The 20791-nt window shown below is 42.9% G+C and overlaps 1 protein-coding gene across 1 annotated transcript; it reads right to left on the bottom strand.

Annotated features, from left to right (window-relative positions):
* Positions 1-2936: 2936 nt before the first annotated feature.
* Gzma (granzyme A) lies at positions 2937-14125 on the bottom strand. Its single transcript, XM_076916299.1, has 6 exons — positions 14078-14125; positions 10678-10780; positions 7528-7672; positions 5367-5505; positions 4920-5189; positions 2937-3068 (listed from the first exon to the last, which is right to left on the bottom strand). The coding sequence occupies exons 1-6, from the start codon at positions 14123-14125 to the stop codon at positions 2937-2939; spliced, it is 837 nt and encodes a 278-aa protein (XP_076772414.1).
* Positions 14126-20791: the final 6666 nt, after the last annotated feature.

Here is a 20791-nt window from a genome sequence, read left to right as displayed (position 1 = left end):
AAGCTTTGGTGCAAGATTCTATATCCTTTTGTTTATTTTTTTAAGACTTGTTTTAAATTATGTGTACACATGGGTGAGTACAGGTGCTTTCAGAGTCCAGAAGAGGGCGTTAGATACTCAGGAATTGAAATTATAGGCAGTTGTGAGCTGGCTGACACAGGAGCCGAGAATCAAATTCAGGTCCTCTTCAAGAATAGTCTGTGCTCTTGACTGCTGAGCTGTCTCTCCAGTTCTGCTCCTATATCTTTTTTAAAACAACTATATATTTTGCATTTTACATATAAAGTGTTATATATCTATATAGATTTTTAAATTTAAAATTATATATAGTTTTAAATTATATATAACATTATATAATAAAGCATAAAATTATATATATGTATACACACACATATATATGTATATATACATATATATACACATATATATATATATATATATATTTAAATTTAAAAAAAGATAAAGGCCTTTGGTAGAAGAGATTTTCCATGGAGTTTAGCCTAATATTAGAGCATTGACCTGGCCCTAGTTTTGGCTCCTCTGTTCATGAGTGGTGTGCCCTTGTGTGAGGTGTTTGCTACTTCTGCATCATTTTATTCATTTATAAATTGTGGAGCTATATTACTTCTGTGAACCAACACTCTCAGGACCAGTCCCATGCCTGGTTTTCATTGTTATATGTGCTGTGTGTGTGCACAAAGGAGAGACTGTGGGCACAACAAGACCCCGAGAGTCTAGGTTACGTCTCCCTCAGGTCTGAACAGTGCTATACACCCCTTTGAGCTGAAGTGCTCATACTAGAGAGGGTGTCTCAGAGTCCCTCTCTTAGCTGACTTGTAAGAAATCCTGATGTTAGGAAGAGACAACCCCTTCTTTCCATTGGGATTCCATCGTGTCATCAATACCCTCACACTCAAGCCATCTCTGGCCGTATTCTCTTTCATTCTTCGGGATCTACTCTTTTTTTTCACGGAATTATTTCTGTCTATTTTGGCCCAGGGTTTTGATTATCAGGGCCAATGACTGTTGTGTTAGGCTCAGTTAGTGGATACCTTAGCATGCTGAAGTCAAAAGGACTGCAGGAGAGGTTGAGAAATGCTACCTACGACAGCCTCATTGTCGAAACCCCTGCAATGCATACAGCAGCCCTGAAAGAAAATGAGATCTGACATAAGGAACCAACTTTAATTTTAATTCAGAGACCCTAAATTAGTGCGATATTAAACGCTGTTTTCTTTTTAAAGTATGTATCAACCTCATATAAAGCAATTATAACTGAGAATATTCTTTTGGAATAATGGATAAAAGATCAGAAGGGAGACCACATGCCTCAGAATCCTGCAAGCAAGTCTTGTACTTGCTTTGCCTAAGGTTTTTGGACCCCTTTGCTCAAGCTGCATTAGTTTATGTAATTCATTTCTTAGAACCTGTCCCAAAGGGATGGCTTTTGTCTGAGCCCAGTGTTGGTTCTCTGAGACTGCAGAAGATAGATCTAAGGAGAGTGGGGTGTGAGTGGTGTTGTAGGCTAAAGTACACACTCCTAAAAGATACTGTGTGAAATCTTGTAGCCTGTGAACGCGACTGTCTATGGACTGACAAAGTGATTTTCATTACGTGGTGGGTTTCAGGTTCTTGGAAGGAGCAGTCTCAGGTTATGTTGGGCCCAAATCCAATGTCAGGTGTCCTATGACTTGTGGGAAAATCAAAGACTAGACACTGAGGAGTCTGTGTTCTCATGGAGGCAGGCAGGCATGGTGTGAACACAAACCGAGGAATGGCGGCTGCAGTCAGGAACTGGAAGTGGTGAGGCTGAGAATCCCACCCACTCCTAGATTTCACACTTCAACCTCAGACTGTGGGAGAGTCCGTTTCTAGTGCGTAACCACCCAGCTTGTGGCCATTTGTTAGGACAGCCACCACACTCTGGTCAGGCTGAGGGTGGGGGTGGGAGTGGAAGTGGGTAGGGTTGGGTGGGGTCGGAGTAGGGGTAGGGGTGGAGGTGGAGCAAGAATTGTTGAAGAGACTTATCAAAGTCTCAGATACTGGGTAAACGGCCTGAATGGTCTGGCAGGTGAACTTGGCTGCTGCAGGGAACACTCTACCCTGGGAGGGATGACGGTCCTATCTTAGATTACCTTAGTTCTCAGCTGCCACCCTTGTAACAGATGTGAGACTCATCTTCTTTCTCACCAGAGGTCACAGAGACAGAATGCTGCATTTGGCCCTGAGTCCAGACCCAGACAGCCCATTTTCTGCTGCTGCAGATAGAACAGCATGTGTGTGGAAGTGCCACTAGTCACCCAGCTCGGCCAGTCCTAGGGAGAATTGTGCCGCAGGCTTTCCTTCTCCACTAGGTCATTGGGAATGGAAGTTGTGACGTCCAACTCTTCCTTGCCTGATTTTTCTTAGGCTGGCCTCTCTATACTTCTTCCTATCCCACAGCCCAGGGATCTTTATACCCTTCCTCTTCCCCTTCGTTCCCCTTTCCTTCCTCCCCCTTCCCTTTCCTCTTCCCCTTCTTTCCCCTCCTTTCCCCATCCCTTCCTCTTCCCCTCCCCCTCCTCTTCCCTCTCCCTCTCTAATTTCAGACTATTCTTCAAATTAGTATATAGTTCAGTCTAGCCCCAACTTCCAATCCTTCTGTGTTTACCTCCTGAGAGCTAGGTTTATAGGTGTAAGCTAACATACCTGGCTCTTAAAGAAAAAAAAATGCCTTCTTCTTTATACTTTCCATATAACAAAACAAAAATCTTAACGGAGGACACTGGTGGTCCTGATTTTCTAATCTCCCTCCTGCATATACTGAGATATGCCCAGAACATTACAGGAGAAGGACACGTGCAGCTGTTCAAGTTGATTTTATTTGTGCTCAGACACAGAAGTGATAGCGGGTGAAGTGAAAGTCACACATTTATACAGCACCCTTCGAGTCTTTCTTATCCATTCGAGGTGTTGTTTGAGAGGAAGTATAGACGCCAGGCCCTCGGGGATCTCCACACTTCTGCGGAAGCCCAAAAGCTGTGATACCTCGGAAGACACCCTACATAGCAGAGGCTTCCAGAATCTCCCTGGGAAACAAGAGGGCTGCGTAAGGTGGGGTCAGTATGGACGTCGGACAAGTTCTGTAGCGCTTAATACGAAGCCAGCCCAGATTCACTGAACATACTACTCGAAACATCTAGATGATAAGCAGTATTTTAATACTTACAGATTAGTGACAGCAGAAATGGAGTAGTATTACTTATTTCATTCGCTGATTTTGAGACTGATTATCTCCTTCCAGAAAGCAGCCCTTCTTGGTCATTTTTTTTTCACACTCTTATTAGTAACTCAAGGAGTGAAACAGGCACAAGCATCTGATATACTTAGTGAAGAGAACTGCTATGTTTTTCTGGTTCCTCTCACATATATTTATTTTCTCAAAGAAAGAAAACTGAAGTTCTTCTTTCAGGGAAGGGTCGGCTTTATATCTGTATGGAGTGATGAGTTATGTGAGGACTGTGGCCATCCCTAAGGCACACTTCCTCCCTCGTATAGCATCTGCAGTGTTCAGAGTCAGCCCTGTAGACTCAGCAGCAGCCATTCCTGGGGCACTGAAAGATCAGGGAAGCACGCCGAGCTTCCGTGTTTCCGGAGACTGGTGTGAGGCAAGTATCCCCTGAGATGCTGCTGGGGCCTCTGGGCGGTGCCTGTGATTCCCAAAGAGGGAAAGTCGGGTTCCTGGTGTCAGTAAGATGTGGGAGGTGATGTAAGTTCCTGGTGTAAGTAAGGTGTGGGAGGTGATGAGGAGGGGAGGGTAAAGTAAAAGAGGAATTTGGCCAATCTTGGTCCTGAACACAAGGCCTAATTCCTCTGACTCCTCTGACAACACACGCTGCCCTCTCCTCAGGGTGACTCTTCGGAAAGGCAAGAGTTGACAAGCTAGAACTGAGGGTTTAAAAATTTGCTTAGTATTCTTTTTAATTCTTGTCTTTAATCAGGCCCTGTTCCTCCTGTTTTTGGGGACACTGGGAGGGAGGCTTATCCATTCTCTGGTGGGGGTCATGCCTGAGATTGTTTACTAGGCTTAGTGCTAAGAAGCTATGAGGTCTAGTCCTAGGTCCCTGGGCAGATTTGGGAATGGCTGGCATTTCAAACACAGCTACATCAAAGGCTTTTGGGGTCGTGGTGAGGTGGGGAAGATGGAAGGCTTTCCAGGAACTCTTTAGAATTTGTATCTCTTGTTTGTATCTTAGAGTAATACAAGAAAAATGAGGAATACTCCATATGTATGTATATGTGAATGTGTGTATGTGTATGTGCATATGTGTTTTTAAAATATAATTAAAAACAATGTTTTTTGTTTGTTTGTTTTTTTGAGACAGGGTTTCTCTGTGTAGTCCTGGCTGCCCTGGAACTCACTCTGTAGACCAAGCTGGCCTCGAACTCAGAGATCCGCCTGCCTCTGCCTCCCAAGTGCTGGGATTAAAGGCACCACCACCGCCCGGCTATTTTTATTTTTAATGTATGAAACAAAGTCAATGTATAAGGTTGCCAATGGTCTTAGCAGTGAATTCTTTATTTTAGTGACTTTGTTACTGTGGGTTTTTTTTTTTAACCTACATCTTACCAAATTTCAAAAAGCATAGTAGAAGGCTAGGTGTGGTAGTGTATGTACGCTTTTAGTCCCAGCACTTTGGAGGCAGAGATAGGTGGATCTCTGTAAGCTCCAGAACAGCCAGAGCTACATAGTGGAACTCCCTGTATCAACCAACCAACCAACTAACCAACCAACCAACCAACCAGCCAGCCAGCCAGCACGGCATAGCACTGCAGAACCCGCAGAAGCCAATGCTCTGACAAGGCCAAGCATGGCGTCACACCATGCACACCACGTGCTTTGCTTCAGTAGCTAACACCCTCCATCTTGTTCCACTTACATTGCATGAGTCCTTTCCACCACGGAGGTTTCCTGCACAAATCATGTTTAGTCCAATCACAGGGTTAAAATTATAGTGCTTTTCATCATTGCAGATTTTTCTGTCTATGACAGTGATGTTGACTTCTCTCAGAGTATCAGAGATAGGTGACTTATTGTGAATCTTTCCCCACCCTGCTACTTGGCAACTGGTTCCTGGTTTCACATCATCCCCATTTTTAGGTAGGTGAAGGATAGCCACATTTCTGTTAATTGTTGCTTTTTTTTTAAGCTGTAGGAAGAAAAACATAACCAGAGAATGGGATTAGTATTAGTGTTTGAACCTCTTACCCAGTCCTCTGGGGCTCTCTTATTTGTACCAGGGAGGGGACTGGAGACATACTCTGTCATGCACGTGATGAGACTTTAGAAGGCTCTGTGACTCAAGAGGACAACCAAACGTACATACCCGTAGAAGTTGTAGATCACCCTCGTGTGTGTATTCATCAAAGCATGGATAGGGATACGCTTTCTTAACAGATAGTATCTGTTGTTCCGGCTCTTTCTTCATTGAGTGAGCCCCAAGAATGACCTCAGATTTCTTTTCCCTGTGATAGATACAATACTTAGTTACTAGTTTAATCAGGGCCTGGGCATGATATATATTGGACAGCTTTATTCTGCCACTGGTATATATGTTTCTTTTGGAGAAAATTTGTTTCTTGAAAGAATATACCTGCTTTGAAGAGTAAGACGTTTAGGACTTGATTATTACTGCCTTAGATTTCTGTAGCTTTAACAAAACACTGGGTTCTAGGTGTGTAACAAAGGATAGATAGAGTTTCCCTTTGGTTCACAGCTTTGGAGTTTGAGAGCTCAGTGTCACTCTGCTTGGCTTGTCACGTGGGGACTTGTGCCTGACTTGTGTCAGCTCATGGAGGTAGGAGGGAGGGGGATGTGTGAAGAGGGTCAGCTGAGTGACAGACGGAACAAGACAGGGACCAGAGACCAAGCTCGAGCTCAATTTATATTGAGCTAGCCATGCTTAACCAATCGACTCTGAAGTCTACATCCACCCTGTTCAGAGAATGGAGCCCTAGTGATCCTACTGCCTCTCTGTATGGTTACCCTAGAGACCAAGCTTTCAGCAAATGAACTTTTGAGAGGACAAATGACATTCGAGCCCTCACCCCTTTCTAATCTCCAACAGCTTTATTTACGACAAGATAACTGAGGTCTTATTTTTTTAAAAAAAGCAAATTAGAGATGTTCCATTTTCAAGATGCAAATCTTGGGTTTGTTTTTATCTTTCCTCTCCATGATTAGCAATGATAGAGAGTTAGGATGCAAACCCTGAAAAGCAAAGCCCCCAGGAGGAGATCCACAGGTAAGAACCAAAGGCAGCTGGTAGTTGTAAAGCAGTTCCTGGCAGATCTCTCTTTAAGAGAGCAAACTCAGATGGGGAAACTTCCAGAAACCTCTTAGCAAAGGACCCTGTGTGCATGCTGTGCAGGGTGTGAATATTTCCTGACGTGTTTATGCTTATGGCTCTTGTCACTCAAAACCTGTTACACACCAAACCAAGCAATATTCACATCGCCTTTCCCCCATCATTCCAGCTGAGACTGGTCTCAAGTAAGACATCATAACTGTACTCTCCAGAGCGTGCTTTGATAATACATTTTATAAATGACATGGCCCAATAGTCATGAGCCACATGTGGCTACTAAAGACTTTGGTGCATGACCAAAGAAATGAATTTTTAATTTTAGTTGGCTTCAATTAGTTTGAGCTTTTGTTGTCTATGTAGTATTGTGGCAAGAGCATAGGCACTGGGGACAGAGGAGAGATGCCACTTGGCAGAGAAGGACCAGAAACCCTTCTCCACACGGGGGTTTCACACAACAAATAGAACATGCTCAACAGAAGTGGGAGAGGCGTCTGGAGCATCTGGAGCACAGCAGCTGCTGGTATTTCAGCCTTACTCCAGCTCACTGGCTTATTAATGCTTGGAAGTGATTCCCCTTCCCCTTTATAAGATAACCAGAGAGATTCTATTTGCACTCAATAAACCCATTTATTATCTTTAAAAAAAAGTCTTGGATACAATGTATCCTGATCATATTCACTCCTGTTGTTCCCCATCTTTCCAGACCCACCACCTCCCTATACCGGCAACCCTGTGCGCTCTCTCTCTCTCTCTCTCTCTCTCTCTCTTTTGGTTTTTCGAGTCAGTGTTTCTCTGTGTAGCCATGGCTGTCCTGGAACTCACTCTGTAGACCAGGCTGGCCTCAAGCTCAGAAATCCGACTACCTCTGCCTCCCAAGTGCTGGGATTAAAGGCGTGCACCACCACTGCCTGGCTCACTCTCTTTCTCTGTCTCTTTTTCTCCCCTCCCCACCCCCCCCCCCGTGGACCTTCAGATGGAGCTTACTGTGTCCTCATTGACTTGACTCCTTGTGACAAATCTGGGCTTAACTTCCTCTCAGATCAATGTGAGTTGTCAAAGACTTCCCTTATATATGAAAAGGTGAGTGGTTTTTCCATGTGTTAGTGAGATGTAGTCTTATTAGTATTATTTCTTCTCAATAGGCTATTTCTCCAACAGCTTTTGTATCTCAAGAACTTACAATTTGCAATGGGCAGCGGTCAACACCCAGTCCTTTGCAATCAAAGCGCCACCGCAGATGTTTTTTGGATTAAGTTTAAGTAGAACCATGTACGGTCTGGAGTGAGGAACGACTGTGTCTCCTCCAATGATTCTTTCACAGTCACCTGTTCAACACAAGAAGGCCAGCCAGGTCAGTGATCACCCCTAATAGCCTCTCAAGAAAGCCACATTTCTGAGACAAGGCATGCTTTTTGAATTTGGAGAGAATTCAGTATCACCTTATGGTTATGTCCTGTGTAGTCCTGATGTCTCACTCTAAGTCTTGGCCTTTTGAGGGTTCTTCTGTCACACCCACAAAAGCCTAACACTGGTGTCCTGGGAACCATTCAGCTGGAGATCTGTTACAACTGTAGTCTCGGAGCTCAGAATTGCCAAGGGCAGAGAGCTGTGCAGTGGTCGGCACAGCAGGGGTTGCTACAGAGGAGCTGCTGGTGATCATGGAAGCCTAGCTGTCCCTACTTCCCTCTGGATGAGTGTGAATTGGCGCAGAAGCAGGGCATGGGGTTTTAGAAGCCTGCTGCTTTCCCCCTTTCACTCAGAGACCACTCAAAAACACAGTATACAAGTTGAGGGTTGATGTTAACACCTTTTAGCTGTGACCTTTCATGAAGACTTTCATGCAAAACTCAAGTATCACTGCGAGATTTCAAGTATCAATAGCACCGCTCCCATTCACAAGTCAAGAGAATAACAAGGTTACACCTAAGGTTCTCTTACAGTCTCCAGACTAAACAATGGTTTAGTTAAAGCCCGTTCCAAATGAGCTGTAAGGAGCAGAGTAGATAATCCACCTTAGCGAGACTTGCATGAGCTGAACCAGGATAACAGAGGTAATAATTTCTCACTGCTAGAGAATGGGGGGAGACACAAAGGCAAGCATGGTGACTGGAGAGGACTTCCTGTCCTGTGACAGAGTTTCCATTTTCCAACTTCTACACAAAATCTTCTTGGCTTCTCCTGAACACTTCTGACCATTTGGCTGAGTGTTATGTTTGCTTGAGATGAGCACTTCTTATTCCACAATTAAGTTCACTACTTGCCAAATTCGCGAGTACCAGTGGAGACCTGAAACTTCTGTTAGGTTGAGGAGGGTGAGAGGCAGGAAGAGAGAAGGCAGAGTCAGCTTTCCATAAGGGAAGGCAGAATTTTAGAATCAGAAATAGAATGGTATAGAATCAAAGGCGCTTTGGCCCCATCCCTATTTTTCCTGGGTGACTCTTACAAAGCTAGACTGCAAGGAATATCTTGTGGACATCATGCTGAATTCTAGAAGATTCTCTTAGCCACACGTGCCAGCCTGAGCAGTAGGGCCAGGTTACCACTAACTAGTCTTAAAAAGGTCTGTGGTAAGGATTCGAGTCAACGGAAAGCTTTTAAAAACTAGCAACCATGCATCCTTTATAGATGATTTAGTAGAATTTTCTGAGGCAGGGGCTGTGGTGTTTCAGACATGGTTTTACAAGCCTTCCAGATCATCCTAACTAGTCTAGCACATGAAGTACCACGTTCTTGCTCCCTCCCTTTTGGGTCCACACAGCTCCTTCCCACACAGAAAACAAAGTGTCATGAAAAAAGTCGTCCTTAATGTTTACTTGAAGAAAGTAAATAATTGAATTAAAAACTCACAAAACCAAAACTCAATTATAAAAAAAAAATAAATAAAAAGGAAAGAAAACCTGCTCTATCTCATGTTTGGGAGGATTTGGAAAGTCTGAGTGCCTGCTTGCTGTGCCATGCTGGTCATGGTGGCACGTTTGGCCTCAAACATCTTTCAAGCTTGTTTGAAATTCCCTTTCTTTGCTAGTCATGAGGTTAATCCTAGGACTTCTTTTGGATTCCTGCCCACAAACTCCTACCTCTGAAAGCTTATGGGTCCGGGATAAATCATGGCTGCTTCCATATTTGCCAGCCATTTTACCCCATGCCAGGCTTCCTACCAGGCTCTTCACGGAACATGGAGAACTCTCAGAAGCTGTTGTTCTTCCAGTAACAGGGCAAGAACCGTGATGGGCATTCCAAGGGTGCACAGAGCTTTCCCTCAGATAGGAATATTGGTTCCTGTTTACTACATAGCAGAACAGCTGAAGAGAAAATACTACAGCTCTCCCAAGGGATCAGTCGAGGTCTTCCCAGAGTCGAGAATAGCCTTGCCAGGGAAACACTTAACCAAGAGAAAATAGTGAGAAACTCCTCACAGTCCTCATCACTTCTGTGGTCTAGCTCAGGCTCAGTGTGACTCTCTCAAAGCTGGTCTGCACAGTATTTGAAGAAAGAAAGGCTGAGATGCCTCATTTACTATGATTTCCTTTCTTGAAAGGTAGAGTTTCATCTCACAGCTCAAGAGTATTTCATTCATTTCCTTGCTCATCTCAAATTGTCATTTAAGGCAAAATTCAAGCTAAAATTGGCAGCATCTCCATCGGTGGTTTGCTAATTTTTGGAGAGAAATTACAAATATATATATATTTTCTTCTAAAATTAATATAATTTAAAAGCGAATGATGTCGTGTTCCCAGGCTTTATGGTGCTCTGTTAGTTACGCTTAGACACTACTGTGAGAGCAAGACACACAAATCCACTCCATTATGGTTTTGACGGAATGACGGGAGTCCTGTCTTCCCTTCAGGAATTGCAGAAAAAAAAGACAGCAGAAAGAGAGGACACCGGGAAACACAGGCGTTCTTCATTGTGGCTCTCCCCACATCAATCAGCGGGATCTCTGTTTTTGTTTTCTTTCCCACTTATATATATGAGAGTTACAAAGGATGTGGTTTCAGTTCTTCTCTTTTAAGTGTCCAGGTGTAGAACTGGAAAATGAAACTAAAATAGGCGAGAGCAGGCGTGATCCCTTCATCACCTGTGGTCATGATGACAGAGTTATTGCTTCGGGTGGACGAGGGAGGGTTGTAGCCTCCTCCGATGTTTGAGACGGAAGGGAATACTTGCTGCCATTGATGTAGTTCATAAGCAGGGACTAGAAATGACTCAGTTGGGTGTTTTCATGAATGGCCACATTATCTTCAGTATCCCTTAGTCGGAGCTCTTTGAAAACCACAGAAATCAGCATTTTAGGTGCTTAAGAAGCTGGCTCAGCTGTTCAAATGCTTACCCGTAAACATGAGGACCCAAGTATGGGATTCAAGAACTACATAACAATCTGGGTGCAGCAGCATATCCTGTAATCCCAGGACTGCAGAGATAGGAAGATCCAGCTGCAGAGATAGCAAGCTCCAGGTTTAGCGAGAGAACCTGTCTCAAAAAGTAGATGGGATTATTTGAGGAAGTATGCCCAGTGTCAACCTCTGATCTCCTTCACACATAATGCATACACATGTAACACACACTACACACACACACACCACACACACACCACACGACACACACTTGGAGTTTAAGAAATGCCCTAAATTGGTCACAAAGCACATTTCTTTTTTTTAGCTATTTCTTACGTTATAAGAATTGATAAGAAAAATACAAGTGGCCGGTGGTGGTGGCGCACGCCTTTAATCCCAGCACTTGGGAGGCAGAGGCAGGTGGATTTCTGAGTTCAAGGTCAGCCTGGTCTAAACAGATGAGCCTCCAGGACAGCCAGGCTGACACAGAGAAACCCTGATCTTGAAAAAAAAAACAAAACAACCAACCAAAAAAACAAAGAAAAACAAAGAAAAAACAAAACAACAACAACAAAAAAAAACCACCAAAAAAAAAAAATACAAGTGGAGATCCAGAGGAACATTTATGGACAGAGACAGAAGTTCCCGCCTCAGTTTTGAAGGAAAGGTAAAGGATAGGTCCAATTTGTCCCAGCATTAAGAAGAGTTTGCTTTTCTTAAAACAGACTCCCATGGTCAGTTTCTGGAGGACAGTGCTGACTTCGTTTCTAGTAGAAAGTAGAAGCTTTCTGTCTGAATGGAGGAAGTGGTTTCCATTGTGAAAGCACATGGCTGGCCTGTTCCACGAGATGCCTGGTGTTAAGCCCACAGCCGCACAGTGTTAACACCTTGTGGCTTTCAGACCAAGGGAGTACTTCTCAGAAATCATGTGACCTTAGAAGGACCCCTGCTTAGATACCTGTGGTTCTTTCCCCCAGATCAAACTAGTATACTGGTTTCCTCTTTATCAGGAACACATTGAGATAGCATGAGATAGCATGCTTCTGGTTTTGGTGAGTCATGTTTTCTTGTCAGTTTTTTTTTTTTTTTTTCTTTTACAAATTTACACTTGCACCAAATGAAAAAGGGAGAACCGTTATTTTAGTTTATGTATAACTGTGGTCATGGTTTCTCTATTTATTGCTGACTTTAAGTGCTCAGTACGTGTAATTCATGCTCTATATGCACTCAGTTAAGGCACACTTCTAGAGGTGTAAGTCCACCACTATAATCTAACTGTAGGACATTTGACTTTCCCAAGAACCTTTATCAATTAGCTGTTGATCAGGGTCCCTTTCATCTACTTTCTGTCTTTTACAGATTTGCACACACACACACACACACACACACACACACACACACATATGCGCGCAATAAACACACACACATTACATGTGCACACACACTCACACATGTCAGGCATGACAGCATACATGAACACAGACACATATGCCACATGTATATGCCCATACACTAGCACATGTGAGCACACACACCCACACACACACACACACACACTTTGGAGAAAATAAAATAGCTTGACTTCACAGACTCCTGCAATGGTTTCCGGACACCTTTCACATTCACGAATTATACTTTGCGGTCTACTGCCTTGCAATATTACAGTAGGCTCATTCCCAGGAGAAAACAGTTAAATGTTCACAAGAATGGAAAGAAACAGCTACAACAAAAGTTTTGAAGTTTGAATCTCATTTTGAAAACCCATCTTGGAAATGACTTTAAACAAAGTTAATGACTCACATTCTTCAACCTCGGAAGAGATGTGACGTTTATAGGGTTGATGTGTGTAGTGTGTGTACAGGGTATTATGAACCTAGACAACGCTTTTCAGTTTCAAATCTTTTATAAAACTATAGTAATCAGGACGAGTGGGATCAACATAAGATCAGACCTATACATAACTTTCGTAAGACCTGAGGCTTCAGATGAGCTCCAATATTTATGGTCAAATGATATTCAACAAGAAGTTTAAAACAACTCTGTTAGAGAAATTAGTCTCTTGAACAAATAGCACTGGGATAACTGAAACATTCACATTCAACAGATGAAATGGACACTTACATCAACCACACACAGAATGTCCCTGGAGCTAGGGGCTGGAGGGAGAGACGACACAGCAGTCAATAGCAACAGGCTGCTCTTGCAGAGGGCCTGAGCTCAGTGCTCAGTGTCCTGAAACTACCTCCGAGTTCTAGAAGAACTCAGTGTCCTCTTCGGACACATAGACGTATACATATACACACTATTAAAAAATTAAAAAAATATCTGTAAAAACAACTTAAACTATAACCAAAAAAAAAAATACTCAAAAACAGGCCTAGAAATGGGCAAAGCAGAAGACAGCACCTGAACGCAATGTAGCCTGTACAGCCTCAGGTTAGTGAGTGACCATTTAAACTATTATGTCCAAGGAGAGGTGAAAGCCGGGCTGACAAGTGGAGCGTCTCAAATCCCAAAGCTTCATGCTTTAAGTACAACAACAAGGCATAGACTGTGTGTGTGTGTTTCATTCTGGAACATAAACCCTGGGGTGGTAGCAAACCACGCTGTCGGGATTTATTATTAATATTTAATTCTACAGGATATGTCTATGTGCTAAATAAAAGTTAGATGCCAAGGAAAAGAAGCAAAGGTGAGCCAGGCAGTGAGGGCACATGCCTTAAGCCTGGTACTCAGGCAGAGGCAGAGGCAGAGGGGCAGAGAGGCAGGAGGCAGAGAGAGCAGAGAGAGGCAGAGAGAGGCAAAGAGAGCAGAGAGAGGCAGAGAGAGGCAGAGAGGAGGCAGAGCGGAGAGGAGGAGAGGAGAGCGAGAGGAGAGGCAGAGAGAGGCAGGAGAGCAGAGAGGCAGAGAGAGGCAGAGGCACGCAGGGGCACAGGGGCGGCAGGGGGTAGGGGGCCAGGGAGGTAGGGGGCAGGAGGCAGGGAGGAGGCAGGGAGGAGGAGGCAGGAAGGCAGGGAGGAGGAGGCGAGGCAGGGAGGAGGAGGCAGTAGCAGAGAGGCAAGTGGATCTCTGCCTTTGAGGCCATTTTGGTCTACAGAGCAAGTTCCAGGACAGCCAGAGCTACACAGAGGAACACAGTCTCCAAGACCAAAAAACCAACCAACCAACCAAACAAACAACAAAAAACCAAACAGCATTGTCACTATGGACCCCAACTCCTATAAAGTAAGACCTGTGTGTGCCTCCTTGTCCCCATACTTCCAGCCTAACCCTTCCCACTATTTTCTCAGAGACCACCAGGCCTGGCTTTCTGAGTCATCTCTCATCCAAATGCTAATTCCTGCCTTGCTCCCTGGATGGTGTGAGGCAGCTCTACCCCAACCCTTTGGTACTCACCTCCCTTGGTTGCCCTTCAGGCTGTGCTTCCTCCTCTACCGTCTTCATGGGAACATAAGCAACTCTGTGCTTTTAGCTGGATGGTAAGGCAACCATAACCAAAGCTGTGGGGATCTTTTCACCTCACAAAGAGAGGAGATAATGTGAACCCCACACCAAGTGTCACAACGCTTGATGGAGAGCACCAGAGAGACTCCTACAAAGTTTCAACATCTTAAGAGTCAGCATCACTGTGATTGAAATTCGGCAACAATCCAAAGCACTATAATTTCAAACTGTTGGCAGACAATAGCAAGCTCTGCACTGCTGGCATGAGAGAGCAAGACGACTCATGCAGTGTATGTCTCTGGGTATGAAGAGCTTTAAAGGAATCTCCATGAAGAGAATGTGGTGGACAGCTGTTAGGCCCTTTTTGTGTCTAAGGATTCCGCTTGTCCCTAGAGTGGTGTCACTATCCTCTGTCCCTTGGCAGACCCCCCTTGGGAGTGGTCTCTCTTTTCTAGTGATCATTTTCAGTACGAGGCCAGAAATAAGGTGAAAGAGAAGTAACAAATTTCTGCAGAAAAAAATAACCTAAAAATGTTTGAGATATCAAAGCCCCCCTTCTCGTCTGAGATGACTTAGCTATTGTCATCCTTGAAGAACGGTGTGTTTGAAACCCCATCTTAAGGCTTTCTAATTGCTCAACATATGTCTACCTGAGATATTGGTTGATAAAAAAAAAAGACACATTTTAAAATTTTTCTTAAAAGGGTCAGGCAATGCGGCTAAAGCCGGAGGAGGCAGGGAGGAGGTAGTGCTTTGCTGCCACATCTGAATTTGGTTCACAGATTCCACATGATACAAGAGAATCAGCTCTCACAGGTTGTCCTCTGTCCTCCACATACACAATGTGTCATACAGAGAGAGGGACGGGGGAAGGGAGACAAAGAGACAGAAACAATAATAATTTTTATTCTATTCCATATATATATCCCATACACATAGAGAGAGGTGAGATATATAGATATAGATATATGTATATATCTATATCTATCTATCTATCTATCTATCTATCTATCTATCTATCTATCTATATCTCACCTCTCTCTCTCTCTCTCTCTCTCTCTCTCTCTCTCTCTCTCACACACACACACATATATATCTCACATGTATTTCTTGTGCTGTGGATTTCCTGGAGCTGCAGACAGTTGTAAGTTGCCATGTGGGTGCTAGGCTTTGAATCTGGGTCCCCTAGACTTACATCCTGTTATTATTATTATTATTATTATTATTATTATTATTATTATTATTAAGATGACATGGGTCAGCAGAAGGAGACTTGTATTCTCTCCTTGTCTTACTGATGGAAATGAGTCTGCATCGCCGCAGAACAACCTTTGAGAAAGGGAATGGCTGGGAAACATAAGTGCATCTGTGCCATAGATGCTAAGGAGATTTTTTTGTTTTGTTTTTCATTTCATTCAATCTCTTTTTCCTGATTTGTTTCCCTATTCAGTTTCCTTAGAGTCTATCTAATGGGTCTCATCATAAAACGTTCACACACACACACACACACACACACACACACACACACACGAGCACACACACAAAAAAACACAAACACATACATACTCACAAGTATACACACATATACATTCATACACACATACGTACACACATGTATACACATACATACATACATGCACACATACATATCATGTACTATTCATTCACATACTCTGAATGCCCTCTCTGTCCTCACCCACCTGCCTGACAGTCCCCTTCCTCTTCTAAACTCTGCTTTTCTTCTTACTGTCATGCCATTTGGTCCATTTGGTTTAGTTTTGTTTTTGAGACAGGCACTAATATTGGTTTAAGGTTGTTTTTTTGTTGTTGTTGTTGTTTTTGTTTTGTTTTGGTTTTTTTTTTGCTCAAGCTAACCCAGAACTTATAGTGATCCTCCTGCCTTAGCCTCTCATTCTCATTAATTTTTTAATCTAATTTCTACATATAAAAGAAAAATGTGATATTTCTCTTTCTGAGTCTTATTTTTCACCACAAAGTTATCTCTAGTTAAAGGAGAATTAAGCTTTGATTTTCAAAGGTATGAATGGAGTATGACTGGATGGAAGGATGGGTCAATGAGTGGATGGATGAATGAAATGATTAGCAAGTATCTCGGGAAAACACCCATTCTTAAAACACTTGACTTTCTGTCCCAGTGAGATTCTGGAAGCCCTTTGATATCTGATAACATTTTCGGGGTGTCACTTCCTTTGGGAAATGTGGTGACCTCAAGAAGCCTGGTGTCCACATACTCGTTACAAAGATCCTCAACTGGATACAGAAAACCATTGCAGGAGACATATGACACCATTCCTTGGAAGCAGATGTCTGAAGTCATCACTAGAAGAGATTAAGCAAAAAGATTTAAAACTTACCTTATGCCAAACAAGCAGTTGTCAATCTTCCCAAATGCACCCTCCATAGCCTGACAGTCACCAGGTGCCTGCTTGCCTTGCTAAGTTAGTCCCCTAAGACTGCAGCCTCACACTTAACTCTCTGTGGCAAGAGGGTCCTCCATTCAGAATAACTTTGTTTATTCAGGAAGTGAATTCTGATGCTTTTCTATATGGTGTTTGAGTGATGTCAATCCCAGGGAAAGCCAAAGTAGTCTTTGCTCTCCCAAATTCAGCCTCCAATTATCTGTGGCCCTTAAAAGTGTGTGTGTGTGTGTGTGTGTGTGCGCGCGCTCGCGTGCACACCATTTTTATTACTGAAAATAGATTTTGCTCTCATACAGTACACCCCAATCACAGTTTTCACCTCCCTCCATTCCTCCCAGCTGCCCCACCTCCCCCTCTCCCTCAGATCTGCTCCCATCCCATTTCCTCTTCAGAAAAGAACCAATCTCCAACAGACAGCCAGATAGGACAAAACAAAATACAATAAGGCAAGGCAAAACCCCTAATATCAAGGTTGGATTAAGCAACCCAATAAGAGGAGAGTCTCAGAGCAAGCAAAGCAGTCAGAGACACACGTGCTCCCACTGTTAGGAGTACCCCCAAACCCAGAAAGTTAACAGCCATAACATATACACAGAGGACCTAGTGCAGACACCTGCGGGTCCTGTGCTTGCCTCTTCAGTCTCTGTGGCCCATGTGAGCCCTGATTAGCTGAATCAGTGGGACCATGTTTCTCCTACTGTCCTCCATCTCCTCTGATCATTGCAGTCTTTCCTCCTCTTCTGTGGGGTTCCATGATCTCTGAGGGGAGGGACCCGAGTGACCTCCAATTTAGACTCTCTATCCACATGATGTCTGACTGTGGGTCTCTGTGCCTACTGTCATCTGCTCCCAGGGGAAGTCCCTCTAATGACGAATTGGACAATGCACCTATCTATGAGTATAAGAAATATTGGTTAGGAACAATTTCATTGATATTTAATTTTATTGTCTTTATTGGTGGGGGGGGGGGGACATCGTGGGCTGGGGTTCGCTTAGTCTTTGGCTAGCCCATCTCCAGTTCCTGGCCATTCAAGATGATAGGGCAATGGGTTCCCTCTTGTGGATTTTGTCAATCAAGTTAAATCATACACTGTTGGCCATTCCCATATGTTAGTTACAACATTACCCCAGCACATCTTATGCAGGCGAACAGATTATAGGGTGGAGGTTTTGTGGTGGGTTGATGTCCAACTTCTCTTTCATAGCCTGGAGAGTTCCTTCTCTTGCAAAGAGAACTAAACATAGGTTTGAAGTCGCCCATGCCTGCCACACTCTGCCTCTCTACAGTCAATAGTGATGAACGTGTATATTCATAAATGGGGACCACACTGTCAGTTCAGAGGTGACTCTTCTGTCCTATCATCAAGCTCTGGATTGTTTAGAGGTCTTCACAGATCTCCTCAGTCAACAGTCCCAACCAAATGTTACTAAAGTATGAAAACAACTAGGCACTTATAACTGAATAATAATTACCATGTCTGTCTTTCTGTATCTGTATTACCATCACTCAGGACTACTTTTTTTCTATATGCATTCACAATCAGTTTGTCTGGCAATTTCATGTTGCTTTTTTTTGTACCCCTGAGTAATACTCATTGTGTAACTTTCCACAGTTTCTTTCTTTTACCTCTTTAGTTAAGAATATCTGGGGTCATTTCCGGTCTCGTAGCTATTATAAATAAACTTCTGTGAACATAGTTTGAATGTCCTTGTGGTAGGATGGAACATCCGATTGGTAGAATGCCCAACAGTGGTATAGCTGTGTAAAGTGGAAACTTAAAGGTTCATTTTGGAAATCAGTGAATGGTGTTTTTGCTGGGCAACACATGAAGATTGCTTTTTCCTGAGGTGACAACAGGTGAAGACTAAGGCAGACTATGAAGGAATGTTTGCTGAAGCCTAACACAGGAGAAAGCGTGTTCTGTAAAGCAAGCACATGAAGGACACATGATGAAGGATTCTTTACTAATGACATGCATGTATTGGTCCCGCCTTGCATTGCATAGTTGAGCTGGCATTTGTTGGGACTCATACAAAGAAACACACCAAATCTTCGGGTGGTGTGCTGCAGTTTCTTGCTGCTTCCGTGGACTCTGGCTAATTGCAGAGTGATGTCAGCTGAGACAAGAGTTGATCCAAAGAACCTTTCTAAACAGGTCCACTTCCCCTGCATCTTTTTTCCCCTCTACCTATGGTGGGTGGTGGGCTACAAGGGAGGTTAAAGCATTAAGAACATCTTTAAAATAGGTTTGAAAATATTAAAAGTACAGGCTGGGTCTTGAGGTAGATCATTCGTTTTTTTTATGAAGAACTGGCATATGGATTTTCATACTGTCTGTAAAAGTTGTCACTTCCACCAGCAGTGGAGGAGTGCTCCCCTTGCTCCACCAGCAGTGGAGGAGTGCTCCCCTTGCTCCCACCAGCAGTGGAGGAGTGCTCCCTTGCTCCCACCAGCAGTGGAGGAGTGCTCCCCTTGCTCCCCCAGCAGTGGAGGAGTGCTCCCTTGCTCCACCAGAAGTGGAGGAGTGCTCCCCTTGCTCCCACCAGAAGTGGAGGAGTGCTCCCCTTGCTCCCACAGCAGTGAGGGAGTGCTCCTTCTTGTTTCTGCATCCTTATCAGCATGAGCTGTCACTTGTATTATTAATCTTAGCCATTCTGACAGATGTAAGATAAAAATCTCAAATTAGTTTTGATTTGTATGTTGATGGCTAAGGACATTGAACATTTCTTTAAGTGTTCTCACGCCATTTGAGATTCCTCTATGAGAATTCTCTATTTAGATCTGTATATTTTAAATTGGATTATTGGTTTTTTTGATATTTAGTTTCTTGGGTTCTTTCCATAGTTTGAATATTCAATCTCTATCGGAGGTGGAATTGGCTTAAAAAAATCTTTTCCCATTCTGTAGGCTGTCACTTTTTCCAACTGATGGTGTCCCTTGCCTTACAGAAGCTTTTCTGCTTTATGAGGTCCCATTTATTAATTGTTGATCTTAGTGCCTGTGCTATTGGCGCTCTGTTTAGGAAGTTGTCTCCCGTGTTAATGTGTTCAAGACTATTCTTCCACCTTCTCTTCTATCAGGCTCAGTGTGTCAGTTTTGTGTTGAGGTCTTTGATTCACTTGGATCTGAGTTTTGTGCAAGGTGATAAATATGGATCTATTTTCATTTTTCTACCTTCAGACACCCAGTTTGACCAGCACCATTTGTTAAAGATGCTTTCTTTTTTGTCCCAGTGTGTACTTCTGTCTTCTTTATCAAAAAAAAATCAGATATCCATAGGTATGTGCATTTATATCTCTGCCTTCAGTTCAATTCCATTGATCAATATGTCTATTTTAATGCCAATATCATATGGTTTCTATTACCCTAGCTCTGTAGTTGAGTTTGTAGGCAGGGATGGTGGTACCTCCAGATGTTCTTTTATTGTTTAGGATTGTTTTAGCTCTCCTGAGTGTCTTGGTTTTCCATATGAAGTTGAGAATTTTCTTTTCAAGGTCTATAGAGAATTGTTAGAATTTTGATGGGGATCATGTTGAATCTGTAAATTGCTTTTAGTAGGATAGATATTTTTACTATGTTAATCCTACCAATCTATGAACATGGAAGATCTTTCTATCTTCTGATATCTTCTTCAATTTCTTTCTTCAAAGACTTGAAGTTCTTGTCATACAGGTCTTCCTTGGGTAGAGTCACACCAAGATATTTTATGTATTTGTGGCTATTGTGAAGGATGTTGTTTCACTGATTTCTTTCTCAATCCCTTTGTCATGTGAAGGGCTACTGATTTTTTTAAAATCTTGTATCCAGCCACTTAGCTGAAAGTGTTTATCATCTATAAGAATTCCATAGTAGAATTTTAGGTTCACTCATGTGTAATATCATATCATCTACAAATAATATTATTGACTTCTTCCTTTCCAATTTATATCCCATTTCTCTCCTTCAGTTGCCTTATTGCTCTAGCTAAAACTTCAGGTACTATATTGAATAGAAACTGAGGGAGTGGACAACTTTATCTTGTTGCTGACTTTAGTGGAATTGTTTTGAGTTTCCATTTAATTTAATGTTGTAGCCCTTAAAATGTAAAGTTTAGGGAGAAATGGAGAGTTTCCCTTCTTCTCATATATCTCTGTGCTTTAATTTTTACACTCCCTCCCAAATTGTTTTTGTACAGATAATAAGAAAGATTCTGTGTGTATTTTAGGTATTTGGAGATGAGGTCAG

This window comes from Arvicanthis niloticus, chromosome 19, assembly GCF_011762505.2.
Source record: "Arvicanthis niloticus isolate mArvNil1 chromosome 19, mArvNil1.pat.X, whole genome shotgun sequence".
Taxonomy (NCBI): domain Eukaryota; kingdom Metazoa; phylum Chordata; class Mammalia; order Rodentia; family Muridae; genus Arvicanthis; species Arvicanthis niloticus.
The sequence above is the reverse complement of the archived record's forward strand: the minus strand, read 5'-3'. Positions and strand labels throughout refer to the sequence as shown.